The following is a 25,000-nucleotide window of genomic DNA, read 5'->3' as shown; positions in this document are numbered from 1 at the left end:
ATAGGGAACTGCCATATCTTCATAGTGCCGGGCTTGCTCTCAGTGTTTTATTACATGCCTAAGTAACCTAGCTTGCTTGGCGGTCATTTTTAATCACCCTCCAGCAGACCAGTGCCAGGCAGCCTTTGATCCAAGTGCACACCGTGGTGTGAGTGCAAAGCTGAGGGAGGGGATCCCGACTGCCTCAGTGATCCATCACTTCCGCTTGCTCTTGTTTGAAAGCTTGTAGGATTTCCAAATTGGAATGTGTGTGACCAAGAGTCATGTCTCTCTGGGGCACAGTAAACATGTCATCACTGGAATGCCCTTAGTCTTCAGCGTGCTGTCGGCACTGGCAGTTTCCCTTCTCTAGTGCATTGTCATTGCGAGTGTTGTTAGTTGCAGCCAGTTGCCAGGAATACCTCCTAGACTAGTGATGGAGTAAGGAAGTTCATTTGGTTGGGCTTTGCGCTAGGGATATCAAATAATAATGATTTTAAATGGAGTTGAATTGATTATTGGATTTCATTACTAATATGAAGAGTAGTGCACGTTGTACCCATTAAAGTGCTTCTTTAAAAAAACTAGATTCATATGCTTACTTATTGAGAATGGTTAGAAATTAGTCTTATTGTGCCTAAAATGCTTTATTACACCCTTTGATGTTTCCATATCAAGCCCAATATTTAGAAAATATATGGACAGGCTTTGGTTTTAGTGGGCATTCACTCTACCTCAAGGATATTCTCAACAAACTTAACAAACAGTAAAACTACACAGGTATTTGCCTGTCATTTGCAATATGAGACATTTACTGAACATAACCAAACTCCTTCTGGTAAATGCAATTGACGGACTACGCTTATGATTCTTATAACAAGTACATATATAATCATAATTACATCTGATTTAAAATGGAATCCCCCCCCCCCCCCCCCCGAAAACAATCGGTTTTACCTAGCTTGAGTTGCTGCTGTGAGAGCTCACAGACATGCCCCCTGAAAAATCTAATTTCTGACTTTCATTTATTACTGAAAAATGAATGAAAGTCTTAAATTATTTGTGCCACTAATTTCCTTCCTCAGTATGGTAACTGTAAGGAGGAACATGATGGAGGTTGACTTTAAATGAGTTTGTCATCTATTATTTTATTACTTTATTTATTATTTGAACTTGAAGTTTCATGGAAATGGTGTCACTTTAAACAAATCAATGTGCTGAGAACTTTATCTGTGCACTTACCCCTCGGTGCTTGCATGTAGCATGGTGTTGCGTGGTATTATACTGTATTAGCAAACTGTTTTGCCAGTTCATTAAATTAGTCTCAGTTGTGTGGGTCGGTATTATAACACATTGCATAGTAGTTTTACGCATGATCCCTAAGCAGAACCTCTGCGAACTCACCTTACTGACACACTTGACCTTGCCATGGACTTTTAACAGTAGGAGTTAACCTTGGGGAGCAATATGGATGCTAACTTTGAAATGGTCTTTGTCTTTGTACTTCCCTCTATCCGGATGAAGATTCTTTTCTGTACCTTATGTGTGTATGTGTGCCTGTGAGTCTGTGAAGGTCTTTATTGGCCATCTTTCTCTGGCAAGGTTGATAGTGAGGAATATACATGGAAAGAATTTTCCAGAATGAAGTAACGGGAATTTTAGTTTCCTTAAAAAGTGCAGTGCTGAAAGGCATCATCTGCTAATACCATTCAATTTGAGGTGGAAATCTGCTTTCATTTGAACTGGATCTTATTTAACTGACACTCACGCACAAACATTAAACCTTAACTCTTTGACCACCTGTGTGAATGGCATATGAAATGGGACAAAGACTTTAGAGTGTGTGTGTGTGTGTGTGTGTCTGTGTGTGTGTGTGTGTGTGTGTGTGTGTGTGTGTGTGTGTGTGTGTGTGTGTGTGAATGTCTGGAGGGTCACTGAATATGTTTTTGACTGAAGGATGAGTGTAGCTGCCAGTTGGCACGGGTAGAGCTCTCAGCATGTGTGTGTGTTTAAGGTTTTTTGGAACCGAGGCCTCATTAGCACACTGGTTGCCTAGAGAGCATTTTCTCTCAAGCTAATTATAAAAAAGCACACGTGTTTGACACCTGGATCCAAGTACTCTGGCTGAGTGCGTAGCAGCAGTCTACTACACACATCTGTAGCAGTCACAAGCTGAAAGTGGCTGCTCAAGAAGACCTTGCTTGAGTATCCTGTCAGTCATGGCCATCTGCTTTTTTTTTCTTGTGTTATTTTTGTTCTTGTGATGCAGTACAACATACATGTTCATTGCCTGCTTTGCATATAGATATTTGTTACATCTTCTGTTGGCCAGATGACCAATTGTCAAAGCATCAAAGCAAGCACAGAATTCAAGAGAATCATTCTGATATGGGAAGTTTTGACATCTGTACTTAAGTGACAAAGACAATGCTGACAGCTTTGCATAATATATTTGATCTATATAAGATCAAGAGGTGCTGGTCTTCACAATTGTTGTGTGTGAAGTCATATCATTTGAATGATAAATCCTGATCAGAACAAGAACAGAGAACAAGACAAGGATTATAACAGGTACATTTAACATCTACATCTATCTATAAAATGCAGGAACGTCTGTCTGTCTGTCTGTCTGTGTGTGTGTGTGTGTGTGTGTGTGTGTGTGTGTGTGTGTGTGTCTGTTATCCGCATCAATCACTTATAGGCTGAATTGTTGAGTCACATCGTTACAAATTTCATAAGATGATGCATCATTCCATAAAATGGTTTGTCTTCTTTATCAGGATCAGATCTGCAAAAATGTCACATGCAGTCATGCCTAAATTTTGCCTACTGCACATTAATTATAGGCTAACATATTATAACAGTATTCATTATGAATGCCAAGCTGGAATGATGTTTTTCTTTGCCATCCTATTTTTAAAATAGGCCTACCTGCGGGCATGTGATTGGGCTAAGGGTTTTCTACAGGAATGGCATGTTTAAACGGGCACTGCACTAGTTTAAGTAATTAGCCTATGATAATACAATGCTTGTTTATCAATGACAATGGATCAAATGAATGTTCTTGTTGTAGTTAAACATTGCTCTTACTACTTTTGGGAATCATACTTGAGTTTTTGTTGTGAGTAGCAATGGTCAGTATGATAATGGGATAATGGGCCTATTTGGGATTAATTTATATATATATATATATATATATATATATATATATATATATATGTATGTATATGTATATGTATATGTATATGTATGTATGTATGTGTGTGTGTGTGTGTGTACCCTAATACAATTACAGATACAACCTGTTCCCATAGGTGTCAGAATGCACAAACAAATGTATCATGCAAATATATGCTCTGCTAATCTCCACATTTGGAAGCACATATCCATGCACATCAGTAGTGTCCTGATTTTCTCAGGGGTGTCAACGTACTCTTAGTCCTATATACATATGTCTGTGTTCATCCAGACTTCAGCATCCAGGAGTCCATACACACACACACACACACATAATCACACACAGACACATGCTCACACACACACACACACACACACACACACACACACACACACACACACACACACACACACACAGACACATGCTCTCACACACACACACACACACACACACACACACACACACACACACACATACATACTCACACACAAACACATAATCACACTCAAACACATAATCACACAGACACACACACACACACACACACACACACACAAACACACACACATATGCACCCACACACACACAGGCACACAGATACACACAGTGTGGTCTTGTTTTTTCCCAGGGGTGTCTGTTTGCGTCAGTGTAAATCAGAGAAGTGTAAACAGATACAGACAGCAGTGAGGATCTGAGAGTCACAGCTCATCTGACTGGCTGGCTTGACGTATGGGCAGGCTCTGTGATAGGACGTCTTTAGAGTGCAGTACACAAAACAGTCTACCTTTTAGATTATGTCTCACTCTGAATTTTACCCAGAAACCTGCTTAGAGTGTCAGCAATTGGACTACTACACATTAGAAGGCCATGGCTAAAACATTCTGTGCCATGAAGTAGAGCAGAAGCTAGATCAGTGTTAGTGTTAGTAATGTTCACTGTATGATTTTCTTTTATTGTGTTGCCACAATATGTCTCCCAGATAATTGAGTAAAGTGGATAGATCATCAGAAAGAAAAATGCACATGTTTTTTTTTTGGAATAACATATTGAATCTGGGTAATAAGTCTTGGAATGGTAATTCACCAGCAGATTGTAAGACTATTCATCCAGAGCTGTGTTTGCAAGTTGCATGGTTCCACATTCACTTCATTATAGCCTACCATAGAGGCTTAGCAGTTTTCAGGGATTGGTTTGCAGGAGATGATGAGAAGATGATGTCTGGTAAAGTAGACAATAGCTTTTAAATCGATTTATCACAAAACCTTGCCAGCTAGTTACCAGTACAGTATAGGTAGTAACAAGACAAACAGATAAAGTATGTGTTCAAAGAGTCAACAGATATGTTTTGAATTGAAAAGGTAGCTCTTTATAATGGAGTAGCCAACAGACAGGGATTCATCCAGGTTTGTGTGTAACGGTAGCCAGCTGGTATGTAGCTGTGCAGTAGGCCCATGTACGTACGTTGTGTAAACCTCCCTTCCAACGCCTTTAGAGTTGTGCTAGTAATAGAGCTAGCAGCCTGGGCTTTTAGCCTAATTGCTAGCACGTTCGACTCCTGATCTTAGGTGCTGCTGTTTGGGGTTTGAGTTCGGGCGAGTGCAGGGCTTAGCTGGGCAGTTCAACACAACTAGGTTACATGTGCTTAGACTAACACTGGAGTTAGGACTAAGATTGTATTTAAGGTTTCACATTAAATGATGATCATAACGTGATAGTTGAAGGACATAGGGGTGAATCAAAGCAAAGACTATCCACCGTCAATTAGGCTGCATTCTGCTGCTAGTGCAATATGTGGACATACTGGTGCAAAGCAAACAAAACAATACAAGCTTATTTTCACTCTAGGCCACTTTTGTTCACCAAATATCTCTAATCAAATATATGTTTGATAATAAGTTGCAAATGACATGAGTATTTTCAGTCCTGGGACTTTTGGTTGTGGAAGAAAGCAACAGGCAAAAAACGCTAACTATGATTGTGTCTCCTTACTGGAATATCTGATGAGTATACTGTGCTTTTTAGGAGCAAGTAGACGAGCTAAAAAGCCAATTGGACCTTTTTCCCCAACAGCTCCGACGCCGATTCAACACGTCCAATCGGCCATAAACTAGTTCGACGGAGGTCCGTCGGTGTTAGTGGAGCTTCACATACAGCACATATGTTTGAGCCACAGATGCTTATCAACCAGCCAGACGTTATCAGACATCTGAACATCGATTGGGTATGCGCTTGCCCTTAGTAGAGGGAAAAGTAGATCGCTGTAGTGGTTTGCCTGTAAACACTGTAATATTGGTGAGAAATTCACAGACTGTTTGCCTAGCTTGACCTAGGCCTAGCCCTATTGTCAGTCTTGCCCAGTGACCGATACCTCACTGAAAGAGCCGAAGTGTGAGCTGAAACTTGTCAGCAAACAGAAGCCAGACAGTCAACTTCAGGGCACTGTTGTTACTGGCCTACTGGCACGATCGATCAGGCCAAAACGTGTAAAGAAAATTAACTGTGTGTGTGTGTGTGTGTGTGTGTGTGTGTGTGTGTGTGTGTGTGTGTGTGTGTGTGTGTGTGTGTGTGTGTGTGTGTGTGTGTGTGTGTGTGTGTTCCCTGAGCTAATATCAGTAGAATATATTTTCTGAGGTTCTGTTTCAATCACAATTTTGTGTAGAGATCTGTTTAGCATATGCTTGCCTACTTTTAACAGACATGGCAGTTAACTTACAGGACAGGTTACTTTGCACTGTTGTCAGGTTTTCTTTCCCCCTGAATCTTCTGACACAGTCCTCCCTCTTTCTTTTACTCTTTCCTTCTTTCAGTTTGTTTCCCTCTTCACCACAGAACCCCACACAGTGGAGCATGACTCTGTGAAGTGGTATGCCGACGGATGCGGCACATTTGATCCATGCTGTTACCACATTCTCCTTTAATTTCTGTTTGTGTGTGTGTGTGTGTGTGTGTGTGTGTGTAACCATCTGTGTTTGTAATGTGATCTTATCCCAGCTTCATTTTAGTAGCACTCATCACGTAGCACTGAACCTCAAGCACATTTCCCCTTGCCTTATAAAAATAATATTTAATGTTGCAGCTATCAGTCTGTGTCAGTGTGAAGGAATGCAAGGTGCTTGCCAGTGCTTTCCTTAACACACAGGCAGCTAATATTACACACACACACACACACACACACACACACACACACACACACACACACACACACACATATACACACAATGGTGAACTGAAAACAGAAGTGAAAATGGTCTTATTTGTTTGTTTGTGATTTGTGTGTGTGTATATGTGTGTTGTGGGTGGTTGAATATAAATAAAGATGAAATAACACGATATTCACATTTACCCAATGAATGTTCAACTCTGGCTGTGGGATACATCATATGCTTTTTTTACCAGCTCTTCGCCAAAGTATACACACATATATCGAGAGTGAGTGAGAGAGTCTGGTGAGCAGATTTCACCTTAGTTTCTACACTGCCTGTGTATTTGGTTCACTTGAAGGGGAGGGTGGGATAATCATATACCTCTCGGTGCTTCTTACGTAAAGTCAGGTTGTACAGTAGCATGCATCAACTGGCTTCCTAACAGATTTCATGTACGGAAAATTTGGGATTTGCTCTGCAAGTCTGTCTGGCCAAAAGGCCATTGAACCCCTTTTCCAATGTCCCTAAAACACGGGCGCGCAAATACAATCGCTAATCCGGCATGAACGGGTATTTCTTTGGAAATGAGTAAACAACTGCATTTAAAACCTTCGTTTACAACATTGCTACACTTTGGAAACGATTTGGTAGGAGTTTAATATACCAATTTAAGTTTAATTTCACTGCTAGTTACGCCCCTGCTGGAAATCGTAAGTCAATGAACCTTTTCCAGACCCACTCCCAGTTGTACAGTTGTGAAGGTCTGGGTGTTCCCAGGCTACAATGGTTCATCAATAGTTCATAATAATGTGATATAATGGTTAATCTTACTTGATGTCAAGTTCCTGGTCAGATCCCTTTTGCCCCTCCCACCCTGTTCAGCACTTATACATGTTTATGGTTCTTTTGACTAATGACCAGGGACATCATCTGAGCACATAGTAAAGAGCTGTGGCAGTGATGCGCTCTCATGTGGGGTGCTCTTCCACAGGGCCTGAGGGGGACCAGAGTTCTCTCTTTCTGTCATCCCCCATCTTTCTTGCATCTTGCGCCCTCTCTTTGAAGCAAGTTTCCAATTAGCCCTGTGGGTAAGGAGCCACATCTCCGTTCACAGCTGTCAACTGCCCGTAATCCCGTCTGTGGGCTCTGAGTTGGAGGGAGATATTCTCATTTATAATTAACATTCAAAGACTTCTAACATGTGGCATATTTCTTTAAGTATGCTTACTGGACTTGTATCATTTGGGAACCTTATGTGCTATTCGGAAGAATTTGCTAGAATTTGAGACTCAGCCCTGCAGTCCCTCAAAGGAAACACCTGACTACTTACAGATCATACAAATTGCAGCCATCTTAAATGGTCAACTCAAAAGATCAAAAACAGGCAGGCCTACAGCCCGAGCTTTTATGGATTGATCCAAAGGACAGCATTTTTTGCAATGTTAGAATGAGAATATAGATCAGTGAACCTTAGAAGGAAGTCTAAGAAGTCTAGATAGAAGTCTAAACACAAATATAAGAGATAGAGGGCCAAATGTACGTACATTTGCGAACGTAAGGTTATCAGCTCCATCCAGAGAAAAAAAGACTTAAAACAGAGCGCTGTGACATCAGTGTCTAATTTATTCAACTTTGAAACCATGACTCCACCCATAAACTTCAACCACGAATCCATCGTTTGAGTTTTGACAGTGATTGACAGGTGATGGCGGGTGGCATGTGACAGGTTGGGTCGAACCATCCTGGTATGGGGGTTTTATGAACTTTTCCTGACAATTAAATAATTGTTTTTAAAGTATTTTTGCATGGATTCTACTTTTTAAATATATGTATATTTTAACCCTAAGCTGTTTTTAGGGCATTTTTACTACCTGTATTCATAATAATTTATTCTGGTCATTGTAAGTGCCACACATATTATATATTGGGGGTTTTTTCAGCAGAATCTAGGCTATCCAGATCTGCCATCATTTCATGTATTAGTACTAGCATTGATTTTATTTAGATTTTAAAGAATTAAAATATAAAAAGCGTATTATAAACATTTTTATATTTTGATATGTATCTCACCACAGCAAGCTCATAGCTCTACATGCATTTCATGTGTGTATAGGGCAGACTGTCCTGAATCTGGCAATATCATTGCCATGGTGGAGGAATTTTCTGGGGCTGAGCAATTTACAGACATGTGGTGTGTGCCTTACAGAAATAAATGCCATTTTTTTTTAATTTAGTGATTTAATGACCTTTCTGCGCTCCATATCTGTGACACGAAGTGATCTTACCTGACTTGACCCGAGTTTACATGTTATAGCCTGTGTGTGCCTATGGTGTCTGCACTCATGATTCTCTACAACTTTTTACTGCATTGCCATGAACAAAGTAAAGGCAAAAAGGTGTTTCTTTGCCGAACAAATTTGGATGCAATATGAGCCTTGAATTGGATGCCATGCAGGAATTTGGTAGGATCTCAAAACCGGATTATGAACATTCTTTGCTATAGAGAAACACACAATAGCGTTGGATTATAAACATGCTTTGCTACAAAAACAGACAAAAACGTGAGGTAAGTCGAGCTATATGAATTATTTTGCTGTCACTTCGTCTGTTTTATGACCCAGAAGGATGTACTTGGTTTCAAATGATAGCTCCATGTCTCCTCTTTCATCTGACATGCGTGGCATATCTATCCGATCGATCACAGGTCCGCGAGTAATTCAAACGAGAGTAATGGGTGTGCAGCATTGATTTTTGTACATGACGTTATTATTTTGTAATCACTTCGTCTGATTTCATAAGCCAGAAGGATCAACATACTTGCTATCAATGGATAGCCCTGTGTCTCCTCTTTCATCTGATATGCTTGCCATATCTATGCGTTCACGGGTTCGCGAGTAATTCAAACAAGAGTAATGGGTGCGCAGGTGAACGCAGAGAAGTAAAGACTAAATATGGTGCAATTTAATTTGATGATTTTTATTTTCATACTTTAACGTACAGACAAGTGCGTTGTCTCATTGGAAAGCCCCACTTCTGCTCTGTCACGCAATAAAGGTTTCATCTCGCTACGATGAACAGTTGCGGAGCAATGTAACAGAGAAGAAAGGGTGTGTTTTTTGACGCACTTTGGCTCAATCGGGTTCTAAGGGTTAAAATCTCACGTACCCCCTGGAGTGCCTTTACGTACCCCCAGGGGTACGCGATTTGAGAACCACTGCTCTAAATAGCGATTCTGTTGTCTTTGAAAGGTTCTCTTATTGACGCATTTAGCTGCAATTTGGATTTACACATGCTTTTACAAAGCACTTTTTGTACAAACTCCCACTTTCCCCTGGATCATCCCATGAATTCATATGCATGACACGGAAAAGCGCAGTCTGCCATTTTCAGCTCCCGCGAGAGGCAGTTTGCGCTTTGACCTCAATGCGGCCTGGTTGTACATACCTCGCAATGTTTTTACGCGCACAAATACGCCTGAAGTGGGCGCAAAAGCGTTAATACATCTGGCCCATAATGTCTTTGCCCTCTCAATTGTTCACTCCATAACACATACTGTATTCACTTCACCCTCTACCTGTCATCTCAAACTTAATACTCTCGGTGTGCGGATTGGCAACTTACTGAAATGTGAATTCAAAGTTTAGAAAGTTCAGCTTGAAACTAGAAAATAACGAAAATTACTGGACATCTGCAAGGCTGTGGCATCAGAATCCATCATTACTCTGTTCTGTAATTCTCTCTTATGTCATTGGTCATTTTTAATCTTTATATATCGTTTGAATTTTGCATACATACATGGTTGTGAAGATGCTTTATCATCTATCATCTTTCTGTGTGTGTGTGTGTGTGTGTGTGTGTGTGTGTGTGTGTGTGTGTGTGTGTGTGTGTGTGTGTGTGAAAAAGTTTGTTTCTATGTATGTAGTCATGCCCTCAGCAGATTCATTGATACTTACAGGACTTTGCTGTATCTAGGCACTTTATTTTGGTTTTGTTTATTAAAATACCTCATTAAGAGTGACTATAATTTGACTATGAGTGGGGTTAATAGTTTTGACATCCGCATCATTTGCTGTGTGATGGAAGGTCCTGTATTAGATTACTGTTGCGGCTTTAGCTCAGTCACAACGCGCTCCGGATGTCCTTGCTTCCGGAGAACGCTGTGTGCCACTTGGCAAAGTGTATGTCCGATGACACCTAATGCGCACTTCTGAAAAATACATTTGGAAGGGAAAACTGCTTTCACCTAAAACGGGTAATGCAAAAAGCCAAGATACGCCTGCCCTTTTTCCAAACCCACAAACTATTTCCGAAAATGCCACGCAAGCAAGGGTAAAGAGCCAGAAAACTGATGGAAGAAGACACATTACCCATCACCCTCCCCCTGTGCAGACACACACACACACACACACACAGTGTGTTGTGTTGAGTTGTGTGGTGTTGTGTTGAGTTGTGAGTGCTGTACCAGTGTTAAGAGTTGACTGCTAAAAGGCCTCTAGGAAATTAAACAGTGTAGTCCAGGCAAAGCTGTCCAGTGCCAGTTTCTGAAAGCCAACACCGGTGAGAACACAGCTCTGGCCGTCCATAAGGAGAGGTGTGTGTATGCGTGTCTGTTTGTGTGTGTGGATGCGAACACTTGCGCCTCTTCAGTTTTTTTTCAGGTATTTTTAGCCTCTTGCAGACAAACCATGCTGGCAGTTCCAAGTGTACGTGTCTCACTTACACCAGAAATCACCTCTCTCTCTCTCTCTCTCTCTCTTTTTCTCTCTCTCTCACTCTCTCTCTCTCTCTTTTTCTCTCTCTCTCACTCTCTCTCTCTCTCATTCGCATTGCTGACATAAGATTTATTGTCTTCCACTGCTCACCTTTCCAACCCAGCTTCTGCTATTTTTCGTTTTCCTCCTTTTTCTCTTGAATCTCTCCGTTATGTGGAATCAATCTGGGGGCTGGTGTTTGTGCAGTCTGTTGCCAGTGTGCAGTGACGTCTTTGTGGTGAGTGGTTATGTGGTGATCAATCTCTCTGCAAGGCCTATTCCTCATGGAAACTAATCCCTATGCCTGAGCCCTACACAGCAGCATAATTAGCTGAATGGAGATGTTTGCACTAGATGTAGTCCAAAAAGGTGTACGTTTCTAGTTGAGAAAAGTGTGTGTGTGTGTGCATGTGGCGTGCGTGTGCGTACATATGTGCATACGTGTGAGCGAGAGAGAGCTTTATACTCGAGGTCCAGCCTCGTACTCATTTTCCCTCCTTCAACTAAAATGAATAAATGTGTCAACACACTGACCCAAACACACACATAAAAGAAAGCTTTTCACACATAAACAGTACACTGGATTTTGGTTGGCAAAACAAAGTCTTTTTGATCCTTGCAACCACAGCCTTCCTCTTCCAACCTCTTGTCCCAACCTCTTGTCCCAATCTCTTCGCATCGCTCTTCCTTGCCTTGTTCTCCTCTCATATGTGTCCTCTCTCTTCCTTTTTACTCTGGCCTCCTGTTTTTAAGTGACCTTGTAGAGTGTTTTTTGTTGGCTTAATTCAATCAAACTGGAGCTGTGTCTACCCATTGTGGAGTGAACGATAACTGAACCACTTGAAATGCCAAGAATGCCATCCACAAAAGTGCAATATCCGAAGCCATCATCAATTTCCCCAGGTTCACTTCACTTAATGGGTCAACTCTTGTAGTCCATGTGCTTGTTTGTGCAAGGATGTGTGAAGACTTCAATTTCATTCCCCTTTGTACATACTGTACATTTACGGACCAGAAAAGATAACTACACTTATGATACACAGACTGGTATGGATGGCCTTATGTTCTATGTTCAAGGTAATACAAGTCAGAAGGCAGAGTTGTTGCAGCAGACGCTCCATGGACGGAACTCTTAAGTGCCCAGTAGCCGAGTTTACATGGGCACTTTTTTCACTACCCTCTGCAGTGCTTTTCGGTCGGAGGCAGAGCAGTTGCCATACCATACTGTGACACAGTTGGATGCTCTCGATGGTGCAGCGGTAGAAGTTCACCAGGATCTGAGACAGCACCTGAGAGCACCTGATCGGAATAGAACATACCCCATGTAAACAGATGGCACAAATTTCCGCTCAATCGGAACAGTTTAATCGCAATGACAAAAAAAAAAACTGTCCAAGTAAATGTGGCTAGCCTCCCTGTGAAAAATATTCTCAGTTACCTTAAATTATGTTGTATCAGAATTTCTTTCTAGAGGCAGTAACTTGCCAACAAGACATGGCTGATATCACATGCATTTGCCCGATTAGCAAAAATATGTTGAGGAATGTTTTGTCTGGGATGTATCCTTGGTTGAGCAAGCTGGTGCCAACATGTTCTTATTGGCTATCGTTCTTCCTCAGTATGTCAGGATGAGCTAAGGAAAACAAGTTGTCCTATCACCTGCACTTTGACTGTTATTGAACATATCTTATTATACACTCAGCACTTCTCCCTTCTTGTTCAGAGAGATGTGATGTCAAATCACACCAATCAGTTTCTGTTTAAAAAAATAACTGGGTTTTAGTTTGAGTAGACAAAGGAAATGCCTGCTCCAAAAGTGACCCAAAAATGACCCAAAAGCCTGCTGTTATACAGCGATGCCTACAAGAATAAAGATGATTATGCATATACAGTGGCTTGCAAAAGTATTTATCCCCCTTGGATATTTCCCATTTTATTGCTTTAATAAATGGAATCGTTGTACATTTAATTTGGCCTTTTTTACAATAACTGGTAGGTACACAAAAATACATTATGTATGGACAACATATGTGATATTACATATTGTTATATAGGTTGCTACACTGTACGTCCTTATGTACAGTAGATACACTGGAACAAGGACCCCTTAAAATAAAGTGTTATTATTATTACCAATAATTTTTAAAAAATCCCCTCTTTAATGTCAAAATGAAAGCAAATTTCTACAATTTGTAACAAAGTAATGTTAATAAATTAAAATATGTATAATGCAAAATAAGCGATTGCATAAATATTCGTCCCCTTCAAGTCAGCATTTAGTAGATGCACCTTTGGCCGCAAATAAAGCATGGAACCTGCGTGGATAGGTCTCAGTTAGGCTTGCACATCTGGATACTGCGATTTTACTGAATGTTCTTTGCAAAACTGCTCAATCTTTGTCAGGTTGGAAGGGGATCGGGTGTGAACAGCCTTTTTCAAGTTCAGCCATAGATTTTCTATAGGATTGAGCTTCGGGCTTTAACTCGGCCACTCCAGAACATTCACCTTGCTGTCTTTAAACCATTTCTGTATAGTTTTCCCTGAATGCTTCGGCTCATTGTCTTGCTGGAAAGTAAATCTTCTCCCAAGTCGTAGTTCTCTTGCAGACTGAATCAGATCATCCTCCAGGATTTCCATATATATTTTGCTGAATTCATTTTACTTTTACCTTTACATGACTTCCAGGGCCTGCTGTCAAGTAGTATCCCCACGGCATGATGCTACCACCAGATTTAAAAATAGCTTCTTTCCAAATGCAATAGTTTCCCTTAATAAAAGTAGCTAGACAAACCCAGTCACTTACTGTCACCTCCTGCACTTCAAATACTTGCACTTACAGCGGGGAAAATAAGTATTGAACGCGTCAATATTTTTTTCAGTAAGTATACTTCCAGTGAGGCTGTTCGCATGAAATTGTCACCGGACATTAGTATTAACTTAGGTAATCCACACATATATCCAAACATTAATGTCTAAAAGTAGAGTTATGAGTAAAAAAGTGGAATGGCACAGGGAAAAAGTATTGAACACGCTAAGAAAAAGCAGTACTCAAAGGCAAGAAATGGCAAGGAACAAACTGGAATCTATAAGTAGTTAGAGAAATTATCCCTCCTATCTGTGCAAATTGATATAAGCTGGGTTAGTACATACTGGTGGGCTATAAAAAGGTTTTTTGTTACCAAGGTGTCAAACAAGAAACATTTCATAATGGGTAAAAGCAAGGAGCTCTCCCAAGACCTTTGCAACCTTATTGTTGCAAAACATATCAATGGAACTGGTTACAGATGCACATCAAAACTTCCGAAGCATCCAGCGAGCAGTATTGGAGCCATTATCTGCAAGTGGAAGGAACATCACTGCATCATCACTGGCCATGCACAGGATTTCCTTGCAAGATTTCTGACCAGGAAGTCAGAAGGATAGTCAAAAGAGTAGCCCAAGAGCCAAGGACCACTCGGAGAAAGCTCCAGAAAGACTTGATACAGTTGTTACAGAGAAAATCATAGGTAGTGCACTCCACCGCCATGGCCTCTATGCACGCTCATCCCGCATGACTCTATTGCTGAAGAAAAACATGTCAAAGCTCGTTGAAAGTTTGCTACACAACATTTGGACAATCCTATGAAATACTGAGAGAATGTATTCTGGTCAGGCGAGAGCAAAATTTAACTTTTTGGATGTCATACTACACACCATATTTGGAGGAGAAATGGCACTGTGCATCACCCTAAAAATACACTATCAACAGTGAGGTTTGGAGGTGGTGGCATCATGGTATGGGCTGTTTTTCATCTCATGGTACTAGCAGACTTCATACAGTTGAAGGAATGATGAATTGAGTCATTTTGGTCAGGGAGAATCTTGACCATCCACCAGGATGATGAGGATGAGACATGGCTAGACCTTCCAGCAGGACAATGATCCAAACCATTCAGCAAAGGAAACTCTCAATTGGTTTTAGAGAAAGGAAATCAAGGCCCTGACTTCAATCCAATTGAACAGTTTTGGAAGTCAACTAAAGATCAGGATTCACAAGAGGGACCCCTGGAATCTTCAATATTAAAGGACTATCTGTTGAAAAGAATGGGCCAAAATCACACCAGAATACTGTAACTGGTTAGTTTCGTCATACAGGAAATGCCTTGAAGCTGTCATTACGAATAAAGGCTTTTCCACAAAGTATTTAAGAAATTTCAGCAGGCGTGTTCAATACTTTTTTCCTGTGTCATTCCACTTTATTACACATAACTCTACCTATGGACTTTAATGTTTGGATTTTTTTATATGGGTGGATTATATGAGTTAATACTAATGTCTGGTGAAAATTTCATGCAAGTAGCCTCATTGGAAGTATACTTACTGAAAAAAATTTTGACGTGTTCAATACTTATTTTCCCCGCTGTATCTGATCACTGCACTACTGTTTTTACACTGTTTTAATATGTCCTGTAATGATTATTTATTGTATTTATTGTGGTCACCCAGTGGAGTAGCGCTCCTAATTTCGTTGTATTGTAAAGTACAATGACAATTAAAGGCATTCAATTCAAACCACCATTCTTTAAATTAGGGATGGTACGTTTTTGGTGATGTTTGCTTGATGTCCGCCAAACATAGCATCTAGTCTGATGGCCAAAAAGCCCAATTTGGTCTCATCAGACCAAAGAACCTTCTTCCATTTGACCACAAGTCTTTGGGCAAACTTTACTCAAGATTTAATAAGAGCTTTGCCACTCACCCATAGAACTTTGTCTGGTGAAGAACTTGGACAGAAGTTGCTGTATGCATAGTTTCTCCCATCTCAGCTGCTGACACTTTTAACTCCTTCAGAGTTGTCATAGGTGCCTTGCTGGCCTCCCCCACCAGTATCTATATTAAAAGGTCACTCAGTTTGTGGGGATGGCCTGCTCTAGGCAGATTTGCATATTTGCCATATTCCTTATATTCCTTAATGATGGATTTCACTGAACTCCATGGTGGAATTATAGCCAGAAATACTGACTTTTGAACATTGTTTTTACCTTTTTATTTAGGTCAGTCACTTTAAGGGGGATGAATATTTATGCAATCACTGAGTTTTGCATTATATATTTTTTATTAATTAACATTACTTTGTAGACATTGCTTTCACTTTGACATTAAAGAGGGTTTTTTTGTAAATAATTGTAAAAAAGGCCAACGATTCCATTTGGACAAAGTTTCCATTTATTAAAGCAATACAAGGGGAAATATCCAAGAGGGATGAATATTTTTGCAAGCCACTGTAATATATAATAGATGCTTAATCAGAGAGAGAGAGAGAGAGATGAAAGGACGATCTGATTGGTGGACTACATACATCACCAGAGGATGTGATAGTACAGTAGGCCCTCAACAAATATCCATCCAATATCAGCTCTTTCTCTCTCACACACCGACACACACACACACACACACACACACACACACACACACACACTTGGGAAAATCTGGTCTTCTCTAATCAACCTTTGTCAGCACAGAAATTAGGGTGCTATTAGCTTCAGAAACAACACAGCAACCAGTGATTAAACAATATCCACACACACACACACGCACGCGCACACTAAAGAACTCTTAGACTCAGAGGAGGGGAAGGACACATAGGTTAAATACACACAGTGGTGGAGTCCAATGCAGGAGCATTTAATTTCTCCATTTCAAAGGTAGAGCAGGAATGAAAACATGAGATGAGTGAGACAGGGAGAGAAACTTTTGTAGAGTCTTAAATATTTAAGCCCTGGCTCAGAGATTGTGCACACCCAGAGACAGAATATGGCTGAAAGAAAGAAGTGGTGTGTGTGTGTGTGTGTGTGTGTGTGTGTGTGTGTGTGTGTGTGTGTGTGTGTGTGTGTGTGTTTAGAGGGGTGATGGTGGGGGTGAGAGAGAAAAGGGAGGGAGATGGTTCCCATATGTGCATACAGACACCTGATATTCAGGCTGGTCGGTAAATCAACATTCTCTTGTGCAGTGACACAGATGTGCTCTATGTTTGGTTAAACACATACACACACTGAAAAGCTATGAGTAAAAGAAACAAAAAAGTGTTTTTATTTTATTTAAAATAGATTTTCACATATTTATTATTCTCTGGCCCCAGTCTCAAACTTGTGTACATTTCTTTCTTTCTTCATTTCTTTTTTGCTTGCCTTGTCTTGTCTCTTTGCATCCTTCCTAAATGGACTATACAGTAGTGTTTTTCATTTTGAATGTTCTGTAGCTGTGGAAGTGTGTATGCATAATTTGTGCAAGAGAAGGAATGTTGTATTCATACACACATATTCTCTTAGACTCACTCTAAGAGATGCACTGAAAGGAATTCACTGCATGGTTGTACTGCATGTCAGTATGTGTAGGTGTCACACACATGTTGAGTTAGATTGTGTTCATGCAGGCCATGGAATCTTCTATGTAACAGTGTGTTATGGAGGCATACACACACACACATACAGATTTGTGATGACCTCATCATCAATGGCCAGAATGGCAGCGGTCAGGTGAAAGGACAAGGGATGTCACTTTTGGTTTGGATCAGTAAGAAATTGAAAAGCAGATGCTGGGGCTCTGTGAACACAGTGTAACAAAGGAAGAGCGTTGATAAGATATTGTCTGTACAATGTATAAAGGTATTGTGGAAGAGTCTTATTTGTAAAGCCTCAACTATAGAAGGAAATTAACTTTATATTCTCATTGCAAGACTCATATTTTGACCTGTCAAGTGATATAGATATCTTGTGATTTTGTGTGGGTTTTTCTCAGCTCAAACTCAGTTTATATTTTCCGTCTTGCAAATAAGTCTAGTTAAGATATAAAAATAAGTGTAGAGAGAGAGAGAGTGTTAAGCTGGTTGGTTGTTAGTGGTTGTTAGCCTTCATGTTACTTCATGAGGCTTCACGTTACACCAATGATGGTATCTCAAAATGACCTGGGTTCAGCTAAAATGGGCGCTGAATGATTTCATGAAATCTGTCAGGGATTACCTCTCCTCATCTAATTCATTACTCCCTTTCCTCTTAACCCTAATCCATCCCTTTTGGCATCTTCTTCAGATATTATGAAACACAAACACAGATGAGTCACACAAAACTTTTACTGTGGGAGCTCCAAAGGTGTGTGCTTGGAAGACATTCATATGTAATTATGCTGATGTCATAAAAAAAAAAATACATGCCTCATACATTGAAAAGGCATCGTTACTTCTGCTCTTGCAAAGAATGTTTATCTATAGTTTAATCTATAAATGAGATGTTTGCAGTGTGTGTGTGTGTGTGTGTGTGTGTGTGTGTGAGTGAGTGAGTGAAAGAGAGAGCGAGTGAGTGTGCTTGTGGATGAGTCCCAGACATGTTTTCCTTTGGGAGTGGGCTGATAAGATTCCTTTGTGTTGAGATGGTGTGGAGCTGAGCTAGAGGTGGCTCACACAACACATGGGGACAGTTCAGCTGACCAGCCTCAGTGGCTCACACAGCACAAAGGGACAGTCCAGCTGAGCAGCCTCAGTGGCTCAGGCAGTGACGGGTGCACTTTAGATGTTTCATGGGGACATTTTTTTAATTGTTACACATCTTACACTCACAGTTATTGCTGAACGTATTTGTATACATACATATACAAATACAGGCTTCACCTGCCTGATGAGATTGTATGTATTAATTTGTCTGTGGGCAGTTGAGCTGTTGTGGGACTAAGAGGATAGCCAATGTGCTCAAACAGTGGTCTGGAAACTTTTATGGGTGACATCTTAACTTAATCCATCTGCTATGACACCAAAACACCACAGGCAGCCATTAGAGTTACCCTGCCTGACTTTTTGTCTCCTTCTGGAACTTTCTCTGAGCAGGCAGAATAGTATGCACTCATGGTACAGCTTCTTGAAGTTTTTATTATGGTATTAATATCATACCCAAGAGAGAGTTCACTGCATAAGCACCACTGTCAGAATCAACATGATAAAAATTGAATGGTCACTGTAGCACTACAAATGCATGATTTTGACCTAATATGGTCTACCAACTTAAGACTTAGTAGGCTGGCAGACACCTGTCCCATACTTACTTGCAGTCGTATCCCATAATACATCAAGATGGTTTGAACACAGAGCTCTTCACATGCCGAGAGTAAACACATTTTGCATAACTGTGGTTCCTTTTGTCCTGTGGCTGGCACATGTTAAAGTGATGATGGGTTGTGTGTGTGTGTGTGTGTGTGCGTGTGTGTGTGCCAAGCAAATGTGTTTTTAGTGGATGGAGGCTACGCTTCCTTCAGTGTGTGGGTGACTCCTTGTCTATCCATCTGTCAGTTCAGATCATTCCAGACTGGCTCTGAGCATGCATGTACACGTATAAGGTTGAGAAAGGGAGGAAGACAGAAACGTGTTGTCACCAGTTTGTTTTATCTTCTCATCATGTCACAGTGTGTAGATTGCTAACAGAGTGTGTGTGTGCATGCGTGCATGTGTGTGCGTGCGTGTATGTGTGTGCGTGTGTGTGTATGTGTGTATGCGTGCATGCGTGCATGCATGCATGCGTGCATGTGTGTGCGTCCGTGCGTGCGTATATGTGTGTGTGTGTGTGCATGTGTGTGTGTATGTGTGGGTGTGTGTATGTGTTTGTCCTTCATCCTTCTGTAGCTGCAGTGGAGTTTAATTGCCATATGTCTTTCTCTCTGGAAAATTCTTCACAAATGGAAAGAGCCTGTTGCCACTGCTGCTCATGTGCTTTGCTTTTGTGTCCTGGGCAGAGTGTTGCAGGCCTGCAGAATAACCGGGACTCGTGTGTCCTCTGGGTTAGAGATGACTGCTTCCTGAGCACAGGCTTCAACCAGGTGAGTCCTCTCTGCCCCACTCCCTCAGGCTTACAGCAGCCCAGCTCACATCAGCATTGTGCATTTCGGTGCATCAATTGTGTGTCTCTGTGTGTGTGTGTGTGTGTGTGTGTGTGTGTGTGTGTGTGTGTGTGTGTGTGTGTGTGTGTGTGTGTGTGTGTGTGTGTGTGTGTGTGTGTGTGTGTGTGTGTGTGTGTGTGTGTGTGTTTGTGTGTAGGTCCGGCAGCAGGAGGTGAGACTGTGGGACAGCAGAAAGTTGAATTCCTCTCTGGCGTCTGTGTCCTTGGGTACCTCCACAGGGTTAGTGCACAAACAACACACTTACTGTTTCTGGTTGCCGTTGGTCTTGCTTCATAAATGTCTCAGACCTGTCTGTGTGAGGTTTGTCACACTTCAGAGAGAGAGAGAGAGCGAGCGAGAGAGAGAGAGAGAGAGAGAGGGGGAGAGAGAGAGAGAGAGAGAGAGAGAGAGAGATAGTTATGCATGTTCAGATCTGTCGTACTCTCCAGTATGAAGGCCCCCAACCAGACACTCTACATTCCAGGCGTATCATTGTTCTTCTGATACATTCACACCAACCGACACACACGTATGCACGCACACAAACAGCATATCTCACAGACTCACTCCTGTTGTCAGAGGCAGTGGCTACACTCACAGACTCACAAGCTTTTACATGTGTGGCCTGCCATGGGAGTCTTAAGGTACTGCTCTCGGAACAGTGGGGTCCTCACAGTATTCCATTCTTAAAATTTGTTAAATTCAGTTTTTGATATTTAAGGCCTAAAAAAATGTCTTAAACTGTCTGGAATTGTAGGATCTGCTCTGGATTGAGAATTTGATTTGGAGCAGAATTACTGTTTTTTTTTTGTTTAGTTCACTGTTTTATTTTACCTGCCTATCCCACAACAATGACCATTCTCACAATTGCTAGTGAATATGTCTGCTGTTGTGTTCAGTGTCATCGGACTGCACTCAGCACTATTTCTCCAACAATTGGGCCACGCTGAAGAAGTGCTGTTGGTTTTCCATACAATTAGCCATAGCCAGTTGTAATAATGGTATTTCTTTTCTTTTAGAGGTCATGAGGTCTTGAATGTGTACTGGAACAGGGTGTGTGTGTGTGTGTGTGTGTGTGTGTGTGTGTGTGTGTGTACTTAACTTATTCTAACTTAACTTATTCACTGTCTAGCTCAGAAATACCCGGTCTCTCTCTCCATGTCTGTCATCCATCTCCCTCAAACACCCGCACCAACCACCCCCCATTAGAGAATCACACCTAAGTTGGTAACAAGTAAAGATCAAATGATCAAGTTGGTGTGTGTGGGTGTTTGTGTCCGTGTGTGTTTGTGTCACTGTGCCTGTGAAGAATGTGGTAGAGAGCTACCTCTCTTCACTCATCTGGTGACAAGCTCTCGGGCATTCTCTGGCTAGTGTCACACACACACACACACACACACACACACACACACACACACACACACACACACATACAAATACACACACAGACTCACACTGTGTGCAATCTACCCACCGTGACAGACTTATACACCATAACACACACAACACACACACACACACACACAAAACCCATCATCACTTTAATAATGTGCCAGCCACAGGACAAAAGGAACCACATTACAGCATACTTTTTAACCATGCAAAATGTGTGTACTCTCGGCATGTGAAGAGCTCTGTGTTCAAGTCATGTTGATGTAAATGTACATGACCATATTGCTAGACTGCACACACATCCACTCTACTCAGTATGCTTGTTGTCTGGATGCCAGAGGTGATGGACCTGACCTACTCTCATCTGATGGGAGAGAAATGCCACAAGTAAGTCCCCTACTGATAAAGACAGGGGCAGAAGAGCTCTCAGGCTTTTCCGTAAGTGTGCTTTCTAATGGCCCCACAGAGATAAAGTTTTGCAGGCTGTGCTTACTCTGCAGATGTCTATCTTTTGAGTACTTGGCTACATATAGTACATTTTGACTACATTGCCCTTCTCCCGCTTATTGGAGGCCCATTGTCCAGTCAACTACAGTGTTCCAGCATCTTGTGGTTGTGGCAGAGGATGGCAACTGTAAACATGGAGGACTAGGACAGCTAGTCAGCGTAAAAAGCATGACTTTTTACAGCCTAAAAAGTTATGGATACTCATCCACTATAATTTTTCAAATAAAAGAAGAAACCACCAACATAGAATATTTACATCCTGCATTCCAGCTGATGTTTTTGTGTAAATTCAACATGACTTGGTAATGTCAATGATAAAAAAAGTGTCATTTTGATGGGCAATAGAATCAGATATTGTTACTGATCAGCTGGTCACTGGTCATCGCTTATTCTGGAAACTGTCCAATTCCAGTCACTTGCAGAGCTATCAGAGCATCTTTAGTTTGTAGAGTTGTTAAATCTTGTTGATAATTTTCCAGCAGTCACTCTGTGGGTGTTTTGTCTGAGCCACTGAGAATGTTGTGTGCCATTTAAGGTGGTTTATGGTTAAGCAGGCAGTACAGTTTGTGGAGTAGATTATTGTTGTTGGCTGTTTGGGTGTGAATGTGTGTATACTGTATTTCAGCATGTGTGTGTGTCTAAGCGTGAATAAGGGCAGTGTGAGTTTTTGAGAGAGTGAATGAGAGTTAGCAAGAAATGGACAAGGCTGGATCTGTTTTTTTTCCGACTGTCTGGTTGTGCTTTCCTTTTCTGAGGTTGGGTCAATCATGGAACAACCATCTGGTGTAATTGGTCCAAACCCCTTTAATCAAATGGATTGCCTTTCACTAATAGCTCACACACACACATACACATACACACACACACACACACACACACACACACACACACACACACACACACACACACACACACACACACACACACACTTCCCTATACTGCACTGCTACAAAATAAAATCCAGATGATGGCCCCTGCAGGGATTAAGGGCAGCTGGCTTTTGTGTTGGCCATTAGAGGGGGGAATAGTGGGAGAGACAGGAAAAGAAAAGAGGGAGAGAGAGAGCGAAGGATGGAGAGGGAGGGAGGCAGAAAGAAAAAGTGAGAGTGAGAAGTGTGCAGTTGCAGTGTTTGCATTAGGCGTGTGTTGGGCCAGCCGTACAGTAGGCCCTCTCTTCTCTGTGCTGGCGCAGCTGTTCCCAATGGGCCGTCTTTATTTGAAGCCCAACCCCTGAGCCAGCTCGGCAGCACTGCGGTCAGCCCTGGATGCAGGGGCACACGCTCAGGTCAAATTCCATGTGGCCGTCCGGGAACGACGGCAGCCTTGCGCTCCCCTCTCCCACTCCTGCAGCCTGAGCACTCTCTTCCTTCATCTCTTGGTTTTCCCTTGTTTCTGTCAACAGCTGAGGAATGGTGGCAGGAATCTGTTAGTGTACATTTGGTGCTTTGGTGAGTGAAACAGGCTGTGCTGGAGAAATAAGGGATTGGGGGAGGGCTCTACACCACACATAGACACCCTATGAGAAGTGGACTTGACTTCTGAATTCCAGACCTTTCGGCCTCTGTGTCTTGACCTCAGGAGCTCCTCCTCAGTTCCCCTCCATGGGAGAGAGTAACTTGAGTTCACTTGCTCGAAAGGAAGCTGCCGTGGCTAAGGCCTGGCAGCCTCTGTCTCAGTAAAACAGATACTCAGATATTTGACAGTTGGCAGACAGTGTGCTGTAAGTCTCCCAGGTTTTGATTTCATCCCACAGGTATGTGCTCTGTGTCTCTGGGATAACACTCCTTTTGTCCGCCCTCCTCCTCCTCATCACTATAACATCTCTTCAGCACTCTTCCTCTTCCCTGCACCATTATTGCATGGTTGGTGGGGTTTAAGCAATTATTACTGGCCAGTTGTTTATTATTGTAAAATATCAGTCAAAATATTTTCAATTGGGATGGATAAATAGAGGTGAAAAAAGCACCATGATGGTTATGTTTGACTAGGTGTATATGGTTATGTTTCAGTAGGTGTATATTTCATGTGTCAGGGTAATGTCATAGTGATGGTTATGTTTGACTAGGTGTATATTTCATGTGTCGGGGTAATGCCATAGTGATGGTTATGTTTGACTAGGTGTATATTTCATGTGTCAGGGTAATGCCATAGTGATGGTTATGTTTGACTAGGTGTATATTTCATGTGTCAGGGTAATGCCATAGTGATGGTTATGTTTGACTAGGTGTATATTTCATGTGTCAGGGTAATGCCGTAGTGATGGTTATGTTTGACTAGGTGTATATTTCATGTGTCAGGGTAATGCCATAGTGATGGTTATGTTTGACTAGGTGTATATTTCATGTGTCAGGGTAATGCCGTAGTGATGGTTATGTTTGACTAGGTGTATATTTCATGTATCAGGGTAATGTCATAGTGTCGGTCAGAAGCATGGTTGTGTTGTCAGTAGGTGTTTTACTGCTGTGTGATCAGTGCTGACCTGCTGGTCTCCTGTGTGTCTAGGAGGGACTTAGAGAGAGCCAATTGGATCACAGCTTTGGACCAAGGGTCAGATAGGATGGAAATGTCACAATGTCACACAGCGTTCAGTGGGAGATCTCAGACAGGGGCCCTCTGCTAGCTGGTACTGAGCCCAAATGATCAGGACCTAGATAGTTGATTACAGGGAGGCTCTGGGTTTGTTCTCCTCTCTCTGTTTCTCTCTCGTTATTACAACTCTCACTCTTGCTTTTTCTCTACATAAATGATGCCAGTAGTGCTCATGTAAAAATGTCACCATAATACAGTATATTAGCAGGGATACCAGTACTTAACTATTACTTTACTATGTTCCCACTTTTTTGTGTTCAACAGTAAATTGCTCTCAATTAGATAACAGCATGTCACCATGATTTAACCATTTTTCTGCTATTTATTCTTATATATATTTATACTTATATATTCTATTAATAAAGTAATTACATTTTATTATGAAAGCGTTTTACAAGATTTTACTCCTATAAATACCCATTCATATTTTTTGAGAAACATGAGAATACAAGTTCAATAAAACATTGCTGATTATTGAGTTCATTACATTTATACCCTGTGGCTATTTGGGGTCATTTTGGGCACGGTGCTGCTATTTGTTTAGCATCTCAGGTTTCTGAGTA

At 41.4% G+C, this 25,000-nt stretch overlaps 1 protein-coding gene across 3 annotated transcripts in view; it reads left to right on the top strand.

The window, feature by feature from the left end:
* LOC143101731 (mitochondrial import inner membrane translocase subunit tim16-like) overlaps window positions 1-25,000 on the top strand; it is a 98,930-nt gene that overhangs the window by 19,253 nt on the left and 54,677 nt on the right. For all 3 annotated transcript variants that reach the window (XM_076264900.1, XM_076264898.1, XM_076264897.1), the window contains exons 8-9: window positions 19,806-19,889; window positions 20,107-20,189. In XM_076264900.1, the coding sequence (XP_076121015.1) occupies window positions 19,806-19,889; window positions 20,107-20,189 (167 nt within the window). The remainder of the gene's footprint in view (window positions 1-19,805; window positions 19,890-20,106; window positions 20,190-25,000) is intronic.

The sequence above is a fragment of the Alosa pseudoharengus genome, unplaced genomic scaffold, assembly GCF_046254945.1.
Source record: "Alosa pseudoharengus isolate Yale_2024_CS ecotype anadromous, Long Island Sound unplaced genomic scaffold, YU_APseudo_1.1 YU_APseudo_1.1_scf_4, whole genome shotgun sequence".
NCBI lineage: Eukaryota > Metazoa > Chordata > Actinopteri > Clupeiformes > Clupeidae > Alosa > Alosa pseudoharengus.
Note: the sequence above shows the minus strand (reverse complement) of the source record. Positions and strands in the feature narration are given on the sequence as shown.